Here is a 19,136-nt window from a genome sequence, read left to right on the forward strand (position 1 = left end):
TAAATTGACATTAAAAAAACAAACTTACAACTATCTCAAAATGATATCTAATTCAAACCTAGAGGAGTTTAAAAAAAATACAATTATTGATTCTCGAAACATTACTTTGAGTACAACTTTTATCTAATAATATCAAAACAATATAAAAGGTAAAATTTTATAAAATTACAAGTAAAAAAATTTACTTATATATATTAATATATCCACACTCAAAATTATTTTGTAATCAACGTTAAAACAAAGAACAATCTCAAAACTTGAGGGAATATGAAAAATAAATCTAATTATTATATGGAGACAAATGACTCATCAAAATTGAGGTAACACTTTAACACATCTTGATTTTCCTAAAAACATATTGCTTTATGAGAGCCAAAATTAAAAAAAAGGTTGTAACGTAATAGATACTTATATCTAGCCGCACGGGTAATAAATAGAAACAATTAGAAAAAGTAATGTTATAAATAGTAATATCTAGCCGCGCAAATGCGCGGGTGGCCTTTCTAGTTAAATTTAAAACATGAGCAACCATAAAATATTTTAATTTAATTATTGCCTACTCTATCAAAGATTCTGTCTATTACATTAAATATAGTCAACCTAAAAAATCGTAATGGTAGTTAGCAATTTTTGAAATTGGTTGATCATGAGGGAAACTTACCCACCTGTCAACAGATTGGAAATGCATCCAAAATGAAGGTCAAGTTGGATTGAGGAATTGGCTGAAAATATTGGAGTAGATTGAAGGGTGGGGATTTCTGAAGGAAGTTTTTTTATTCAAGGAAACAAGAATAGGACAGTGGATATGCTCCTTTCTAGAATAGTCACTACCTTACATTTTCTGAAGATCATAGAACAAAGTGGAGAGAAGTGAAATGTGCAGATAACGAGAATAAGAGTAACTGATGGAATGACTTGATATAAAAAAGTGGGTGGCAGTTGTGCAAGAATTCAAGTGAGGAAATGGCTGATGATGCAGCAGATGCTCAGGGAAGGAATCAAGGAGGATGAGTGCACCGCTTAATTAACTGCAAATGATAAAACATATACGTCATTTTTGGGGAGATTCGTTACCTTTATGTTTTCACAGTCATCTTTATATCATCATTCCTTCCTTTTTAAGTTTTCACGCTTTCTTGAGAGCTTAAGAACTGGATGGCTCGGATGGATGCAAACTGCATTCCTGATCTTGGTCTCTGCATCCTGCACCTCCCTGATCCGGGCGCCTGTACAGTCAACTTTGAAAGCAACATGTTTAAGGGACAAAAGATTCTCCAGGCCGATATCAAAACCACCATCTCTTTTCCGTACTTCAAAGGATAACTCAAGCCTCTGAAGTTTTGGCATCACTCCTTGAGCAAACACCAGCCAGCATCTTGAATAGTGATGAAACATGAATGCTGTTAGACACCGAAAGGGCTGATCAGCACCAACCACCAACCGTTCATCAGTGGTACCATAAGGATCTACTTGTAGTTTAAGAAAACATAGCGCGGGTAAAGCTCCAAGCAGTTCTAGATCCCTCTGTCTTAGAAGATTGACACGGATGGACACGTTGGAGAGTTCAGAGAGTGAGGAAAACCAGCGGGGCACCTGGCAGAAGGTTAAATCATTACTACGAAAGCGTTGGAGATGTGAAGGGCCCTGCCATTGATCCGGCATGCAATCAAGAGAGCATATCCCGTGGCCTCGAAAAGATAGGCGGCGAAGGTTACCTAGGTTGGATAGGCCCTGGAGAAATGTTTCCACGCAACTCTCATTAGCATGCAATCCAGAAATGCCAAGCCCCTGCAGTTTGATGAGATTAGCTAACCCAGCTAAAGTGCCTAGGTATTTTTCGACATTCAACCATCTGAGCAGCTCCAGGGACATTAAATTCTCAATCCCATTCGGAACTTTCACGGTGCGAGGAATTATCAGACATTCAAGTTGCCTTAACCTAAGGATACTCGCTGGCAGTTCTTCTATGTCTGCCGAAAACAAATCCAATGCCTTGAGATTTTGTAGGTTTCCAAGATCTTTTAGAAGCTCAATTTCTAGCTTGCCACCGAGTTTCAGATATCTCAAGTGAAGCAAGCTCCCAAGATCCTTCACATGATTTCTCTTGCCGGGAAAACATGTCAAAGACAAAACACGTAGAATTGCAAACCTTGACAAAGGTGGCAGACATTTACATGAATCACCTGATGCAATAAGAGACCTGACTTGGGACACATTCAGAGTTGCAGGCAGTATGGCTTGCTCTTCTGTTGTACTCCCTCCTTCCCTGTTTATAAGGCATACACGTATATCAAGATTCAAACCTTGTCATCTTTGACCAATAATTTGACTATTAAATTTTTATTTTTATAATGCAAATTTCATATGATTGGATTCATAATCAAATATATTTTACAATGATTATAAATTTATAATCAAAAGTGATATAATATATGATAAATAAATGGTCAAAGTGTTGTTTAGAAGACCGTGTCATGTTCCACCATGCCTTATAAACGGGGAAGGAGGGAGTAGCTTCCTTGTTGCTATATACCTTGGTACCTTGCAATGACAGTCGTCGGATCTTGCATGCTGGAGCTATGAGATGTGAACCTTCAGATATGGTGACAAAATTTTCTTGCACTGAAAGGGATATGATGAGATCAAGTATCATATCATGTTCACGGCAATATTTTGCATTGCCATTTTCATCCGTGTTTACTGGCTCAATCAGACTTCTATTAACAAGCTCATTGAAATACCACTTTGCAATGTCATACAAATTACTCCCCTGTTTTTCGTCAACAAAACCTTCTGCTACCCATGTCAATACAAGATCGTATCTTGGAATCAAATGATCCTCGGGAAACATGCTTAAATACAATAAACAAGGCTTTAAATAGGAAGGTAGATCACAATAACTAAGATTTAATATCTCTCTCATGTTTTCCATTGTCTTGTCCTTTTCAAGTCCTGAACCCATTGATTTGTATACCCTGTACCATTCATACTTCGTTTTGTGTCTACTAGCCAATAAACCACCTATTGTAATGACAGCTAATGGTACACCACCACATTTCTTCAAAAATTTTCGTGATACCTCCTCCAATTCGGTATGAATTTCCTCATCTTCATTATATACCCTACTATAAAGCAGCCTCTTAGAGTCTTCATCAAAGAGAGGATCTAGTTCATACAGAGTTCCATCAATGGGTGAGCAAGAAATTTTAGCCACATCAACATTCCGGGTCGTCACAATGACTTTGCTACCAAGGTTGTTTTCAATAAGAGCACATTTGATCAGTATCCAAGCCGAATCACTCCATATATCATCAATTACAATGATGTACCTGCAGTGTTTTAAATAAAAGCATCCATTTAATGCCCTTAGATTTCATAATTACAGCTTCAATTAAAAGCAACACTATGTACATGGATTTTTTACGAGTTAATGTGGAATTACTTAAGCTATATAAACATGTCTTTGCATTAATATTGTATTAACACTTCTTATTGGTTAGTGAATGATGGGCAACTTTATTCAGGTAAATGAATGCTTACCAACTCTGTTTTGGTTAACAACCGATGAATAACTCTGTTTGGTATTATAACGTTAACAGGAATACATATAGGTCGTCATACCTCTTTTTCTCAAGAATTTGTCTGATTTTTTCTATAAGCTCAGTTTGATCCCATGCTTCATCATTGGGATATTCCATCCCACTAACCTGCCGTAATATACTGCTGAAAATCTTATTTATTTCTGGCTTCAAGGAGACTGAAACAAAAGCTTGAGACTGAAACTGTCCTCTGACTCTTTGATACACTAAATTGGCAAGGCTTGTTTTTCCAAGGCCACCGACTCCGACAATGGACACAACCACTAGCTGCTGCTTTTGCCCACCCTCCCCACGCATTAGCAACGCAGTGAGCTTCTTTGCAGGGGTTTCAGTGCCAACGAGCTTCTTTACATCAATGTAGAGAGACGGCAACCGAGGATCCATTGTTGTATTGTCAGGCTGCACTACAACATTTTCAAACTTGTACCTTTCTCTCCTACCAGAAACCTCTTGGATGCGGTTCTTGATCTCTTGTATATCATCGTAAATTCGATGGCTATGCTTGGCTTTTGTCAATAGGCCGATGGTCCTGTCAAAATATCTTCTGAAGCTATGTGGCTTGGCACCCACAGGAGTATCGATGCGTACCATGAAAGCATCGACGCTATCTTCAATATCATAGGCTAGCTCCTTCAAGTCCTTCGCCCAAATCTTGTGAATACCATCAATCCTATCTGCTGGCAGCTTTGACACACAGTCGAGGGCAGCCTGCATGCTTTCCATCTCGGCTTGTAGGAACCTGATCTCCCCCCTCACCGCTTTCTGCAACCTGTATTCATTCGTGAGAAGGGAGCCCAGTTTACGGAGAAGGCTGCCTAGGGCCGCTGCTGCAAGCTCCATGAATGACTTGCTCTAGTTAGCAGTGAGATCGGTAATGTTGTATGGAGAAGAGATGCATTTGTACAAAGTATAACTTAGAGTGATTGGAGTGTCAGCACAGTTTAATAAACAATTTATTCCACGAACCGCCCAAAGGTTACTGAGCAAAATAAACAAAAAACAATATGGTCGTCCAGATCCATGCCTCCATGTAGGGTTTACTTTAATCAAATACCGATAAACACGCTATGTATTTGTTTGTCCGGAGAGTGACGGGTATGTATTTCATAAAAGAGCTAATTGGCTGGAAAAGAGATGACAGTGCACTGAAAGTGACATAGTTTGAATCCTTGTGCATCTCAACCTCCTAATGTCACCACTACAAAAATGATTCTAGTAAACAATTTAATCCACGAACCGCCCAAAGTTTACTTAGCAAAAGGAAAACAATAAGGAATGTGGCCGTCGAGATCTATGGCTCCATGTTTTTAAATCAAATACCAATAATAAACACGCTATATATTTGTTTAGATCCTGAGAGTGACGGGTATGTATTTCGCAAGGGAGCTAATTGGTAGTTGAGAAGAAACGACAGTGCACTGAAAATGACGTAATTTGTCTTACATCTCAACCACCTAATATACTTTGTTATCCTCGTTTTAACGTTTTCTGTGGAAGAAACAGAACCTTGCAACCGGAATAATCATCTGGGGATGTGCATTCTTCGAGAGCCAATAGCAACGAACCCTTTTGTTAAGCCTTTGCTGACCGAGACATCAAATGTTGAGATTTTTATTTACCAAAACACTAACACCTTCACTTATCAACATTTCGTAATATGTTAGCATTTATTTGACTAATTTTCCCTCATCTGACTATGCTGGATAAAGTATGGATGCGCCTCGTAAACCTCAAGGCCTAGTTCAACTATTGATATATTGCAGCAAGAAACACCTCTCAGGGGTCGGCTGCCGTCGATAATTTACTCCCTCTAGCGTCCACAATGCTACTCACCAATGGGCTCAGCAGCTGGCCCTGCTAGGGGCCTTTCGTGAGCTAGACCTACTCAGTAAAAAAGCAACAAAAGGAGGTGAAAAAATAAACAGGTTTGTCTAACAAACGAAGGATAGTCGCCCTTGTACATGGGATAAGGGTGATATTCGCTGTATCATTGTTAACAGATATATCTGGGAGGCCTTTCATGCACCGGTTTAATTAGCCCAAAAACGTAACCCATAGAAACAGAGCAGCAGAGTGATTTTGATCTCTGTAACATTCATTTAATCATTACTAAGAATACCGAACTAAGACCACAGCATTGTCAACGCACGGGTCGCTAACGATATTCACCAATGGATTTCCTGCACAGGTCGATGAGACGGTGCTGCTACCCAGTTAGACTGGTTCGTACAGAGATCACTAGTACATAAACATCGAATAGTACCTGTTGGCAACCTGAGACCACTTGCCTTGCATATAGCTTTCTTAAGGCCCCATCTACACAACACATGTGACTCCACAAGTGATACATTCCTTTTGAACTAACCCGTAGAGGATCCTTCAGTCTGAGTTGGTACCACCAACACTAAAGGATCACCGTTTAGCCCCTATTGGCAGTACCAACCTTTAGTCCCTGTTGGTAGTACCAACCGGAACAAAATGTTTGGACTTTTAGTCCCAGTTGGAGCCACCAACCGTCCCAGTTGGAGCCACCAACCGAGACTAAAGACTGACTTTTAGGTTGGTGGCTCCAACTGGGACTAAAAAGCCATCCCCCCATAGTCGTTGGACTCGGGACTAATGCCTAGATTAGTCCTGGGCCCAACTATGTCCCTGTGATAAATATCAAAGATTACAGACCATTTCTGTACTAGTGGATGCCCCAAAAACCTAAAACCACAAGCTCAGAAGGGACCCCATCAGCGCTAATGGATCTAGGGATGTTCCGAGGTCGGCAGACCACTTAGAACGCCCTCGAACGCCGTAGAGACGCAAGAAAAACAAAACTAGAGTTTTGAAAAATAATCGCTTTGAATAGTAAAACGTAAAGGCAGTTGTTGTTGAATCAATTGGGATTACCCACAATCAATCTTAGCCTTTGTATATATAGGCCGAGAAAATTGTACCCCTTCATGTGTCGGTTTACAAAAGATCCTAAATTACAAACCCAAAACCTACTAGGATTACAAAGGCACGACCGGTCTGACCGGTCGAGCAAACAGATCTGACCGATCAGCCTCGGTCTTTGCAAATTTTGCCTATCAACACATGCCCCTACCTTTTTTGTGACCTTTGGGTGAGAAAAAGCAACAACCAGAACCTATTCTATGGATGATGCTTAAACCGAACACATTGGCCAAAAATAATACTAAGGGCGATGCTCATATATTGGGCATCTTCCGCTTCAAGGGTCTTGCCATACACTAGGATAATATTTCTTCAGGTACCTTCCATTAAAAGCTATGGGTAAACACTCTTCTTGCATAGTCTCTACCATGTATGACTTCCCAAAGATAACCTTGACGATCTTATACGGGCCTTCCCAACTTTGCTACCACTTGTCGAACTTGTTGCTTTTAATTCTAAGAGGCAAAATTGTCTCCCAAACCAACTCACCAACCTGAAAAGATTTACATTTTACTTTCTTGTTGCAAGCTCTAGCCATCTGGAGCTTGTTCTTCTCAGTCTCCTTCAAAGCTTTCAAATGCTTGTTGGTCACCTCATCAATATTATCCAGCATCAAATCATAGTAATCAACAACAGAGAGATCATTTTTCTTGGCCAACCTATAAGCATCCAGAATCACCTGAAACAACAAAACGGCCTCCTAAACATACACAAGCTCAAAAAGAGTAACTTCAGTAGCACCATGTATTGTCGGTGTTTTTATCATCGGCCTACCTTGGGATGCCCTAAGGTAGGAGATTATTGGGAGCAGATTGCCGAATCTAGAACTTGAAGTTAAATGCAAAGACACAAGACACAAATTTAGATAGGTTCGCGCCACTGGAGTAGCGTAATACCCTACGCCCTGTGTGGTGGTTTCGTATATTGCCCCCTGCGCTGGAGTGTTGTGCTCTGTTGAGCTCATGGGTTGGTTCTATCTTGTGCCGATCTAGGTACCTTAAGTAAGGGCTAGGAGCCCTCAGAACTACCCGATCGCCTGCGAGTAGATGTCAGCATCGATCATTTACCATACCAACACGGTAGGCCCCTCCCTCTTGTTCAGGCAGAAAGATCTGGAGAAAGAGAACTAGCCGACTATGATTCAAACCTTGAAAATTATTCTCCAGACCGCCACATCAACATGGCTAGAAAACATAGCTTTTGTAACACCAATTTGTGTTACTATAGCTTAATAAATGTTGTACTAGGTATCCTAGTAACACATGTTTGTTAGTGTTCTTATTGTTGATGTTACTATTGTATGATCTATTGTAACACAAGATAGGTGTTCCATTATATCCAAAAAAGTATTACTATTTGATATATAGTAACACAGTACGTGTTCCTTTACATCAAAAAGTGTTACTATTTGATCTATTGTAACACAATACATGTGTTCCTTCACAACAAAAAAAGTGTTACTACTCTATATAGTACACAATTAAAAGGTACAAATTTTTTATCCACGTGCCATACATGGCATACATGGGATTCGAACTTGCAACCTTCTTTTTGGACATTGCCTCTTTTACCATCCCACCACAATGTGTTTCTTGCCAAAAACAAAATAGGTTTTTCTTTTAACTATTCTTTGCTAAATTGATGATGAATATTTGGACAACCTAAATGACTTCAATTAAAATAATCTTGAACTCCAACATTGTAGATCTTGTTGAGACCTAAAATTTTGATATAAATATTTTTTCTCATCCAAGAAGTTGTATAATTTTTTTAAATTTTCTTGTATCTCACTATAAACTTAAAAATTGACACTTATTTTTCAACAAACCAACTTACATGTTGCATATGTTATCTTAGTGATCATGATATTTTTATCGGTGGAGTTCAACACTCCTCTCTAGCTTATACTTGCATCATAAATATTTCATCTGATATAGAAATAGTGACTTGCACTTGAACATAAGGAGCATGAAGAGTTTGTTTTGTATAAACAACATGTGTTAATATTTCTTTTGTATTAAGAATTAATATAGTTACTTAGCCATGATATCATTTTATTCTTTTGAAGTAATTTAGGAATGTTTACCCTTTTCCCATAATATAATGTCTATTGGACCTTCGGTAAAGTTTGCACTGCTCATAGTATTAAAGTTCTGATGAACATAACAGATGTGTCACAACATTAACACCACTGAATAAATAAATATTTTTATGGTTGCTTTCTTTATTTTGAAAACTTGAACTATATCTTCTTTTACCAACTTTAAATAAAAAAGTATCAAGTATAAAGGATATATGAAAGTTAATCTCTGCTAATAATAAATATGAATAGCTAGAGCAATTGCCTAGAACATATCATAGGTTTTATTCTTATTTGTATAATTTTTTATTCTAATATCAATATTATTTCTTCTCAACAATTAATAATTTTGAAGGAAAACATTGGACACAAAGATATGAAATTTTATGAATAAATTATCTTCATTCAATAACAACAAAAATAATATGTTACTTTGTAACATTTTAGTTGTAATATTTCTTGTATGTGTCATAGAATATTACCACTTTGTAACATTTTAGGTGTAACATTCATTTTGTATTACTATTTTAGTTGTTTGTAATACAATTTTATAGAACAAGAGATATATGTTACAATGTTTGTTGTAAGACAAAGTTTTGTGTTCCTATGATTCTTCTTGGTAACACACTAATGAATGTGTTACAAGAATGTGTTACAATATCTATGTTTTGTAGTAGTCCTCAACGAGGCTGATCAAGACGCCCACAATCAATATGACCCCAATGAGACTCCAGATCATATCTCCGATGACAATCTATGTTTTGTGTTCCTATGAAGCTACCATCCGCCTAAAGCAGATGCCAAGAAACGCCAAGACAGATCACATAATTCAGCTAGCCATAAACGCCGTCACACAACTCGAGTGGCAAAATCCCTTATCCTCGACACGTAGCGCGACATCTAGGGCAGCAAGCTCGGCGGCTGCTCAAGTTAGCCGCACCCTAAGAGACCATCGTTGACAGCCTCAGCATCAACAGCAGGAAGCCCATGAAGAGCAGGAGGTTGCCAGGTCCCAACGCCCTAGGGGAGGACGCCCAGCGGGTAATCACGCCCCAAGGCCGGGAGCCGAAAACCAACAGAATCACGGTCAGAACAACAACTGTGACCGCAACTTTCTCAAGTTGAGTTGGCCTTAGAATTCATGCACACTTGCTCAAGTTCAGCTCAAAACAGGCTATGGAACTCAGAAAAACCCTTGGAAGAAAAAAGAATCAAAGAACCAATCAAATCCATGTCAGAAAACACAAGAATTTCATAAGGCATCAGAATTTCTGATGGCCCATCAAATCATCCAATGACCCCCCCCCCTCTCCCCCATCGGACTATTCAGCCACATAGGACCGGACTAATTCTGACAGGTTCTGATTTCAGTTGAAAATATCTTAACTACCGAATGATCCGATGCCTGTATTCAAGTACCGTCGGACTAATCGTCGGATCAACGTTCAGAGAGCATGTTTCTCAAGTTTGGAAAAACGTCTTCAGCACCGGACAGTCCGATGCCCATCAGACTAAGCACCAGAGTAATGACCAGAGTGCATGTTTTGGGATGTCAGGATTTTCTCTTCAGCACCGGATGATCTGATGCTACATCGGACAATAGCATCAGACTAATTACGTCTGCCTGGACACTTTTCAGAGTTGAAACGGCTATCGTTTGGTCTATGAGAGACCGGATGATCCGATGCCTACTAACTTTTTCCAAAAAGTTGGTAACGGCTAGGAGATGAGCACTAGCCTATATAAGGTGGTACCCCAGGTCATTTGAACTACTTTTGGACATCATGAACACCTGAGGCCACCCTTGTGCTAAGAGAACAAACCAAAACCTTGAGATCCATCAATCTGATCTAGAATTCATCATTTGGAGAGTTGCATTGTGCTTAAGCTTGATCTTGCTAGTGTGTTTTTTTTTGCCTAGTGTTTTCTTGTTAGTGTGATCTCAACTAGAATGATGGACATGCTACTGTGTTTTCCCACTTAGAATCTACTTGTTAGTGTGCTCTAGATGATAGGCTTTGAACTCTAATCTTGGGCATAGCTAGATGTAGGATAAGAACCACTTAGAAATTGAAAAAGTCCCAATTCAACCCCCCTTCTTGGGCCACAATCCTTACAACAGGCAATCCAGCGCAAGGCAAACGGTAACTGCATTTACAACAGATCTTTTCTCCGTTAATGTTACACTGTTCCCTCTAACAATTGTCACTCTTACTGCAGACCGGCTAAACTATCGAGTTCGATACACACTGTACCAGAAACCCAAAGGTGGCCAGAGTGCGGGGCCCTATGGACAAGGAGGTGCACAACATGGAGTAGGTCATCGGCAAATAATAGTTATGGTACAACCAGTCTATACATCGCCCCTAACTACATACTTAAGCACCAAAGCAATCCAAAAAATGCACTACCTCATCCGGATCCTCGTTCAGATCCCATTATTGAATCACCCCCGATTCACTAGAAGGAGATTCTGTAAGGAACATGGCCTCATTAGGCCATTGTTTGTGATTTTGGTGATTGTGTGATAACATAATCAATGGGACTAACAAGTTGGTGAGATCATATTTATAGATTTTATTAGGTCCCATGGATGATGTCCAAACCATCTCCAAGATGTCCAATTCACCGCAGAGATGTGTCCAATCCACCGCTGAGATGACGAGTCGTAGCGAAAAAGCAGAGATAGAATATATTTGAAATATCCAAATGACCGCAGCGATGAATTGGACAAATGGATGCAAAGTTAGCTGCACCGGTTTAACCGATGGCCTTGCACTAGTGCAACCAGTAGGCTCTGGATGAACCGACGCTAGGGCGCCGGTACATTGGGCTGCACAGAAGTCTAGCCGGGTGAAGTAAGCCAAGTGGCACCGGTTGAACCGGTGGTGCCAAGTTGAGGCACCGGTGCAAGCACCATACTATTGACCAAAGAGCATGTCAAGTAGTCAGGACGCAATTCTTCAGGACCGGATGAATCGGTGCACCACCGGTGCAACGCACCGGTCTAACTAGTGGCTTCTGCAGTACTGTGTTAGAAGGCCAACGGATAGTTGATAGCTGTGAGTGACCGGTTACACCGGTCCCTCACCACCGGTCCAACCGTTGCCCTGCGCAGAAAAGGCCCAACGGCTACAAACGGTTCTATGGACTTGGTGGGCTATATATATGCCATTCCCCGGGCATTTCAAGATTGCTGGAGTTCAAATACATCACACCCACATCCTAAAACACCTCCAAGCCATCCAAGATCTTAGTGATCATATCTTTAGTCCTTAGCACATATTTGAGAGTGTTGAGTGAGAGAGCAAGGCTTTGAGCCCTTGTGTTGTGGTTCTAGAGTGAACCACAAGAAGAACATGGTGCGCTGACCCCTTGGAGCCTTGTTGGCTCGTCGGCAATGTCAACGACCCTCTGACTTGGTGTGGAACGGCGTCGACATCTTTGTGCGGGGGACGTGGAGACCCCCACCTTCTTGGTGAAGCTCCTTAGTGGAAAACGGGATCAAGGTGACCGTGATTGTGTTCACGGAAAAGACTTGATTGCCGGGAAGCAATACTCTTCGTGAGTGCTTCAACAACGTGGATGTAGGTGCGCTTTAGTGGCAATCCGAACCACGGGATAAATCCTCGCGTCGAGAGTTTGCTTTCTCTCATCCCTACCTTTAGCTTCCGCATTTATTCTTACAACTTGTGTGCCTTTAATTTTATAGAGTAGTCTCTTGATAGGATTGGCTATAGGTTGCTTAACTCTTTTGGGATGGGAGTTTCACACTAAGAAGAACCATAGTCGCACATCTAGATAGTTTGTTTTAGCTTAAATATTGTGCAAATTAGTTGGAGCCATAGGTTAAGGTTTTAAGTTGCTTAATTCACCCCCTCCCACACTTAGGCTAGAGCACACGATCACTTTCAGATTCGTCTCAAGATGACTGGGGAACAAGTTCCACCGAAGTACCGGAGACACACCATTGGGCGACCTCGAAGATTCCACACAACTAGTTGATGATTCTCTGTGAACTTTGGTTGTGAATTCACTGCAAGCAAATGCTCGTTTGTTTGTCCCATGACTGTATTGTATCATCATTACAATATGTCTTTGTTCATTCTACCATTGATTGTGCTTCTAATTGATGCTTCTACAATATGTTCAATCTGTTGGGAGTACTGTGTGAAAAAGTTGGGTTAAGTGCTGTGGTACTGCTGGATCAAGTTGGCTGCGAAATTCTGGCTGTGCTCCAGAGCAGCCGTAAGCAAAAAATGGCCCTACAGGGGCCTAAAGGCTAATGTGACGGGCAACAACCAAAGCACAGCCTGTCACCTTTGAAAAACAATAAATGACGTGCTTTGTCCTAAGTCCAACACTTATTTTCGAAGAATAGGTGACGGACGTTGTGCTAAAACCGTCACCTATATTTGACAAAAGTACGGCCGGAGACTTCATACCGAGGGCCCTGGTCAACAGGAAAGGTGACGGTCCTATAGTGAAGTCCGTCACCTATAACGTCAGATAGGTAACGGGCGAATTTCTAAAAAAGTCCGTCACCTTTGATTTTTAAACAGTGACGCTGTAAGAGTGACGGGGCCTATACAAGTCATGTTAGGAAGATGTTGCCCGTCACTATTGGGCTTTTTTTACATAGTGTGTCCAAATTGTATGCTACTGCTGAAGTAACAAAACTGAATAGAAAGATCTCCAAGGATCTCCTAATCTTTGCCAAGCTATCGCACTTTAGCGATGTAATAGCTCGACTTTCCAAGGAACAAGCTAAAGCATGTCAACCACAGGACAGCCAAACGAAGTTGACAGGAGATCCTCCAAGGTGATATCTCTGGCAAGAAAATCGGCATCCATGGACATCATCATCTCCACTTCGATCAGCCGGAGCATGGTTTTCTCCATAAGGATCCCACCATGAATAAGGACATGGAAGAATGCATCAGCATAACGTTTCTGAAAGGACCGCGACATCCTACGGAGGTGAATAAGGTTTTCTAAAAAAGGCTCTAGGCATGTATAAAAATCAGTTCTAAAATCTATCTACACATGCAATAGGTTTTCTTATATATTGTTATCTCTACCGCACAAAAGTTTTGCACTAGGTGGGTCTTACTCTATCCCATATGAGTTGGGTACTACCCTCCACCCACAACTCGATCGTGTACATCCTTAAAAAATAACATACGGACTATATGTATTCGATACTTATATATATCAACTTTATTCGTATCAGCCCATGGATGTTTTTACCTAATATAGAATGAGCGACCAAAATCATATATTCAGTAGGAAGTCCATATTTGAAGGGACATTTGCTTAGACCAGAAATCGCTGGTTCAACAGACGGCAGTGCAACTAGTATAGCAACCTTTGTTTGAGAGGTGAGTGCTGTATTAGTGTAGCAGGCCGCACTATGGGATCCGGCCGGTTTGCCGTGTGCCAGAGAGGCACACGGCAAAGGCCCATTTCCACACGGCAAAGCTTTTGCTTTGTGTAACACACGGCAAAGGTCTCACGGTTTTCAAACGTCAGCAAAGATAATCTTTGCCGTGTGCTAATCTGGTACTCGGCAAAAAAAAAAAAGAAACATGACGGCGGGACGACGTGAAACCTTTGTCGTGTGCCGTGGTGAAAACACATGGCAAAGACCCAATCTTTACCATGCGCCCGATATAGAGCACACGGCAAACGTTTATGCACACAGCAAATAAGCCGTTTCCGGTAGTGCCGGCCGGGTTCATTGTTGGGCAACCCACATGTGCAGCCGGACAGCGGGTCCTGGCTGCCTGTTCGTTGCAGCGGTAATGGAGCAGCGTCATGCGTCGCTGCGCTCCGTGCAGCTAGATGCAATTCCTTGATTGCTGCCTCTCTCCGCGGTGGGAAAAAGGGGTTTTCTTATTACACAGTCTACGGAGCATCACATTCGACTGTGCTTAACTCACGCCAACGAGCAGAGAATGGACGCGCGCGCGAGCAGAAAGCGGAGTGATGCAAACTCAGTTTCGTAGAAAAATAGAGAGAGAAATGGCAAACCATGGGGATGCAGGAGTCAAGACGGAGAATACGACGGGAGGAAAAGAATGGAACTGAAGCTCGAAGTAGGAGAAAGCGGCGGGGAGTTTGTACAGCACAGGAAGCTTACATGAGAATCTTTGTACGGAGGCCTCTTAGACAAGGACACATGGTGGCAAAATTTGGTATTATAGACAACGTGACACCTATGAAGAATTCGATTTCGAATTGCATATCCGTAACAAGTCCCTAACACAATCGATGTTGCTGTCTAGGTAGCGCACCAGGACCATTCCATTTGCAAGTATAAATCAGACCGGTTTCTTAGCGGGAGCATCCAACAGAAGGAGATTGTGCAAACAAGAACAAAACACAAGAATGGCTGCCAACCACCCTAAACACCCCACTCTCTGCACTGCTCGTAGGGCACAGTTCTTCTCAGGCTCTAGCTCGGTAGGACAGACTGTCCACAATATCATCACGGATAAGATAAGTCGTAATGGTGTGTGAAGGCCGCCATAGATTATGGCACAAAGCTTTCTGCTTGGATCAATGTCCCGCGAGAACATTGAGAAGGTGATTTGGCTGTGGAAGGACACCTCCCTGCTTGGCTGGTACATACTCCCTCCATTACAGAAAGAATCATGTTCTAGTTTTGGCCTATGTCAAATTTCACTTGTTCTTTGCCTTCCACAACGAAACCTTCTGGTTGCGCATGTACACATTCTCATGCAAATCACCGTTAAGGAACATAGTCTTAACGTCCATCTGATGTTACTCGAGATCGAAATGAGCTAGTAGAGCCATAACGATTCTGAACTAGTCTTTCTTTGAGATAGGTGAGAAGATTTCTGTATAATCGATTCCTTCTTTCTGTGTGAATCATCTTAGCCACACCTCCTTGCTTGGCTGGTACGTACACTCTCCATTATAGACATGAGTCATGTTCTAGTTTTGGCCTATGTCAAATTTCACTGGTTTTAGCCTAGATTGTTGAAAAGAATATTGACACTCACAATATCTCAATTAAATACTCCCTAAAAATATATATAGTGTGCAGATGGAATTCAGGCATTGCCAGCATCTAGTCAATTTCATTCCTTGGCTCTGGCGACCCTGGGACCTGTGGCTCCGGAAAGAGACCTTGGAGCTACGACCTTAGAGCGCAGCATTTTTGTGTGGAATGTGTGGTCCTAGTACACCACAGGAGGCGACCGGCCACTCCGTTTGCAGACCCTTGATTCATCCGTCTATGTTTTCACTTTTAACTGTGCACTACCAGTCGGCTTATGGTCCCGTCGATGGCTCGTGCTACTAAGTTGACAATCAGAATATAAATTGAACGCCATATAGAGACCAATACTGCAAGTGGCCAAGTGTTCCCAAATAGGGCTGCCGTGTCATTCAGGCAACCTGTCCAATTTATTACGTAGTTGATCCCATTAGATGTGTGCCTGAGACGAGTGGTTGGTTTTCATCCACATCATTGCAGGCGACTACTCTGTCAAATTGTCATGTTGTTCAGACTATTAGGACATGTGCAGAGATTTTAGTGGCTATTTTTTATTTATCCACATATGTGAAGGCGACCTAGCAACAGGATCGTTGTACGGAGGCCGTGAGACAGGGACACATCATGGCAGAATTAGGTAAGGGAGACAAAGAATTCGATTTACAATTACATATTCATAGCAAGTTCCAAAGATGATGTTGCTGTCAACATAACGCACCAGGACCATTGCGTTTGTAAGTATAAATCAGACTGCTGGTTTCGTTGCCGGAGCGTCCAACAGAAGGAGATTGTGCAAACAAGAACAAAACACAAGAATGGCTGCCAACCACCCTAAACACCCCACGTTCTGCACTGCTCGTAGGGCACACTTCTTCTCAGGCTCTAGCTCAGTAGGACAGACTGTCCACAATATCATCACGGCTAAGATAAGTCGTAAACGGTGTGTGAAGGCCACCATAGGTTATGGCACAAAGCTTTCTGCTTGGACCAACGTCCGGCGAGAACATTGGGAAGGTGATTTGGCTGTGGAAGGACACCTCCCTGCTTGGCTGGTACATACTCCCTCCATTACAGACAAGAGTCATGTTCTAGTTTCGGCCTATCTCAAATTTCACTGGTTTTAGTAAAGATTATTGAAAAGTATATTGACAGTGACAATATCATCTCAAATAAACTTCCTCAAAAATATATTTTGAGATGGATTTCACATATAGAATGTATGTGCATTTTTGGATAAACTTGGTCAAGCTTGAGAAGTTTGAGTTTGCGTAACATTATATCGACTATTTTTTAGAGAAGATAATATATGTATAAACAATTGTTCCGAGGCAAATGTATTGCGTTGCGATTATCATATCACATGTAAGTGTGACCTATCTGTGCTTCTACAGAGCGGCACGTACCTAAGGAACGGGCCTGGTCTTTGGGACGTCGGCGAGCACTCGTTCCACCACATATTCGACGGGTACGCCACACTCGTACGCATCTCCTTTCATCAATGACATGCCACCGGCGCACATCGTCATATTGAATCGGAGGCATACAAGGCTGCCATGGCGAACGGCCGGCCTCACCACCGTGAATTCCCCAGCTATGCCCACGCAAGCCTGGAAGCCTGCTCGACCGCCTGCGCAATGTCATCGGGCTCAGCAGCGGCGCAATGCTGTCTGACAACGCCAACATCTCTGTGTTCCCCCTCGGCGACGGACGGGTGATCTGCCTCACCGAGACCACCAAGAGCTCCGTTCTGATAGACCCGGAGACCCTCGACACGATCGGCAAGTTTCCTTACGCCGATAGGTTATGGTGCCCGTTACAGTCCACTCACCCCGTTGTGACACGGAACGAGTTTCTGACGCTGCTCCCGGACCTCTTCCGGCGTGGCCACCGTATCGTCAGGATGGCAGCTGGGAGCAACGAGAGGAAAGTTCTAGCGAGGGTGCATTGCCGTGGAGGGATGGCACCAGGGTGGGTGCACTCATTTGCCGTCACGGAGAACTACATCGTCGTGCCCGAGATGCCGCTCCGGTACTCGATCACTGCCGTGCTCACTGCCGAGATGCCGCTCCGAGGACGACGACTTACTTCCTTTCTGGGGAACAATGAGGAAATCACCGTCTGCGTTGCAAGGCTCATCCGTCCATAGACCTGTTAGTAGCGTATCTAGTGTAGAGTAGAGTACATGATATATATATATATATATATATATATATATATATATATATATATATATATATAACAAAAAGCATTTATTCTCAGAAGAAAAGATGCATGAATGCCACCAGTCTAACAAAAAACATTTATAATTGGTGCAGAAGTTTTGCTAGCAACAACCATAATCATAACCAGTCTAACAAGCAACATAAGCACATAGCCACATCATGGTAGATATCTCATACCTAATGATCCTCTATTCAAAGATGACATGCATGGCATGAAGAGCAAGCAATGGAAATTGGCAACAGCATGGTAGATATTTCTAGTAAACAGATGGTATGTCAAAGAAGTCAAATCATGATATGGGTAGAAATGCTTACCAGAAAGAGAAGATATGATGAATATTAGCTCCCTGTGAACAAATGAAAATGAATTATAGTCAGATCCTACAAAATGAAGCTTAGCTTTCACTTAGCTCATTGCATTGCACACATAAACTGCTACAATAATGAAAAGTAATTGGGAGAAATCATATTGTAGCTGTAACAAATAGGTTTGTTAAAGTTGACCTGAGGAAAATTACCTATTGTAGAATAAAAATGGTAGAGACAAGAATGTAGTGAATTGGCGCATTTTCTTATTGATCTCATGGTGCCCTTTCATAGGGGGATTACAAGGTCACGAATTCCAGGAATTAGTATAGGACATTAATTCTCTTTGTAACAGCAGCCATAAGGATAATTCATGGCCTTCAACCATGGTGGTTACCATGGCCTTAACTCCATGGCTGTTACTATTGCCTTCACTCCATGGTTGCTGTATTTGTGAGGTCAAATATGTTTTGTAAAATTACCAATGGAGGAACAAAGAAATGTATATGAGAAAAAAAAGGGGCAGTCCCTGGCCTGCGGAGCTCGCTGGAGCCATCGTCCCACCGCGCGATGCCACAGAGGGAGGCCGACGTCAAAGTGCCCGCGCCGCCGTGAGCCCTACTCCTCCGAGCCGCCCGCACGCACGGAGCTCGGAGCGCCCAGATCCGGCTACTGTCGGAGTTCGGAGCACCAAGGCGCGCCCGGATCCGACCGCCACCTGAGCTCGGAGCACCACAGAGAGGGAGGGAGGAGGGCCGGCACCACTGCCATGGGACGTTGCGGAAGGAGGGAGGACGAGGCGACGGAGGGCCGGCCGCCGCAGATCCGCCATGCTCTGTGCGGATCCGGCCGCCATGGCCGCCGCACAGGCCTCTACCACCGCCGCCGCCATGGGAGGGCGCGGGAGGAGGATGAGGCGAAGGGCCGGCCGCCGCTGCCATAGGAGGGCGCGGGAGGAG

The 19,136-nt window shown here is 42.4% G+C and overlaps 2 protein-coding genes across 2 annotated transcripts; one reads left to right on the forward strand and one right to left on the reverse strand.

Moving 5' to 3' along the window:
- Positions 1-1,104: 1,104 nt before the first annotated feature.
- On the reverse strand, positions 1,105-4,322 carry LOC120684889 (disease resistance protein RGA5-like). Its single transcript, XM_039966754.1, has 5 exons — positions 3,622-4,322; positions 3,080-3,329; positions 2,201-2,266; positions 1,442-1,593; positions 1,105-1,375 (listed from the first exon to the last, which is right to left on the reverse strand). Exons 1-5 carry the CDS (start codon positions 4,320-4,322, stop codon positions 1,105-1,107), a joined length of 1,440 nt encoding a protein of 479 aa, XP_039822688.1.
- A 12,142-nt stretch (positions 4,323-16,464) lies between these two features.
- LOC120684890 (carotenoid cleavage dioxygenase 8 homolog A, chloroplastic-like) lies at positions 16,465-17,795 on the forward strand. The gene is made up of 3 exons (XM_039966755.1): positions 16,465-16,701; positions 17,041-17,127; positions 17,241-17,795. The coding sequence occupies exons 1-3, from the start codon at positions 16,465-16,467 to the stop codon at positions 17,793-17,795; spliced, it is 879 nt and encodes a 292-aa protein (XP_039822689.1).
- The last annotated feature ends 1,341 nt before the right edge of the window (positions 17,796-19,136 follow it).

The sequence above is a fragment of the Panicum virgatum genome, chromosome 8N (assembly GCF_016808335.1).
Source record: "Panicum virgatum strain AP13 chromosome 8N, P.virgatum_v5, whole genome shotgun sequence".
Lineage (NCBI taxonomy): Eukaryota > Viridiplantae > Streptophyta > Magnoliopsida > Poales > Poaceae > Panicum > Panicum virgatum.

What these genes read in the sequence shown, in the direction of transcription:
- LOC120684890 (XM_039966755.1), top strand. Translation starts at nt 16,465, where the DNA reads ATGGCTGCCAACCACCCTAAACACCCCACGTTCTGCACTGCTCGTAGG. An exon ending in GACACCTCCCTGCTTGGCTG is followed by an intron (nt 16,702 to 17,040) that starts GTACATACTCCC and finishes GTGCTTCTACAG; the next exon opens with AGCGGCACGTACCTAAGGAA. An exon ending in TCGACGGGTACGCCACACTC is followed by an intron (nt 17,128 to 17,240) that starts GTACGCATCTCC and finishes TGAATTCCCCAG; the next exon opens with CTATGCCCACGCAAGCCTGG.
- LOC120684889 (XM_039966754.1), bottom strand. Translation starts at nt 4,322, where the DNA reads ATGGAAAGCATGCAGGCTGCCCTCGACTGTGTGTCAAAGCTGCCAGCA. An exon ending in TTCATACCGAATTGGAGGAG is followed by an intron (nt 2,267 to 3,079) that starts GTATCACGAAAA and finishes CCTTATAAACAG; the next exon opens with GGAAGGAGGGAGTACAACAG. An exon ending in CTGAATGTGTCCCAAGTCAG is followed by an intron (nt 1,594 to 2,200) that starts GTCTCTTATTGC and finishes ACCTTCTGCCAG; the next exon opens with GTGCCCCGCTGGTTTTCCTC.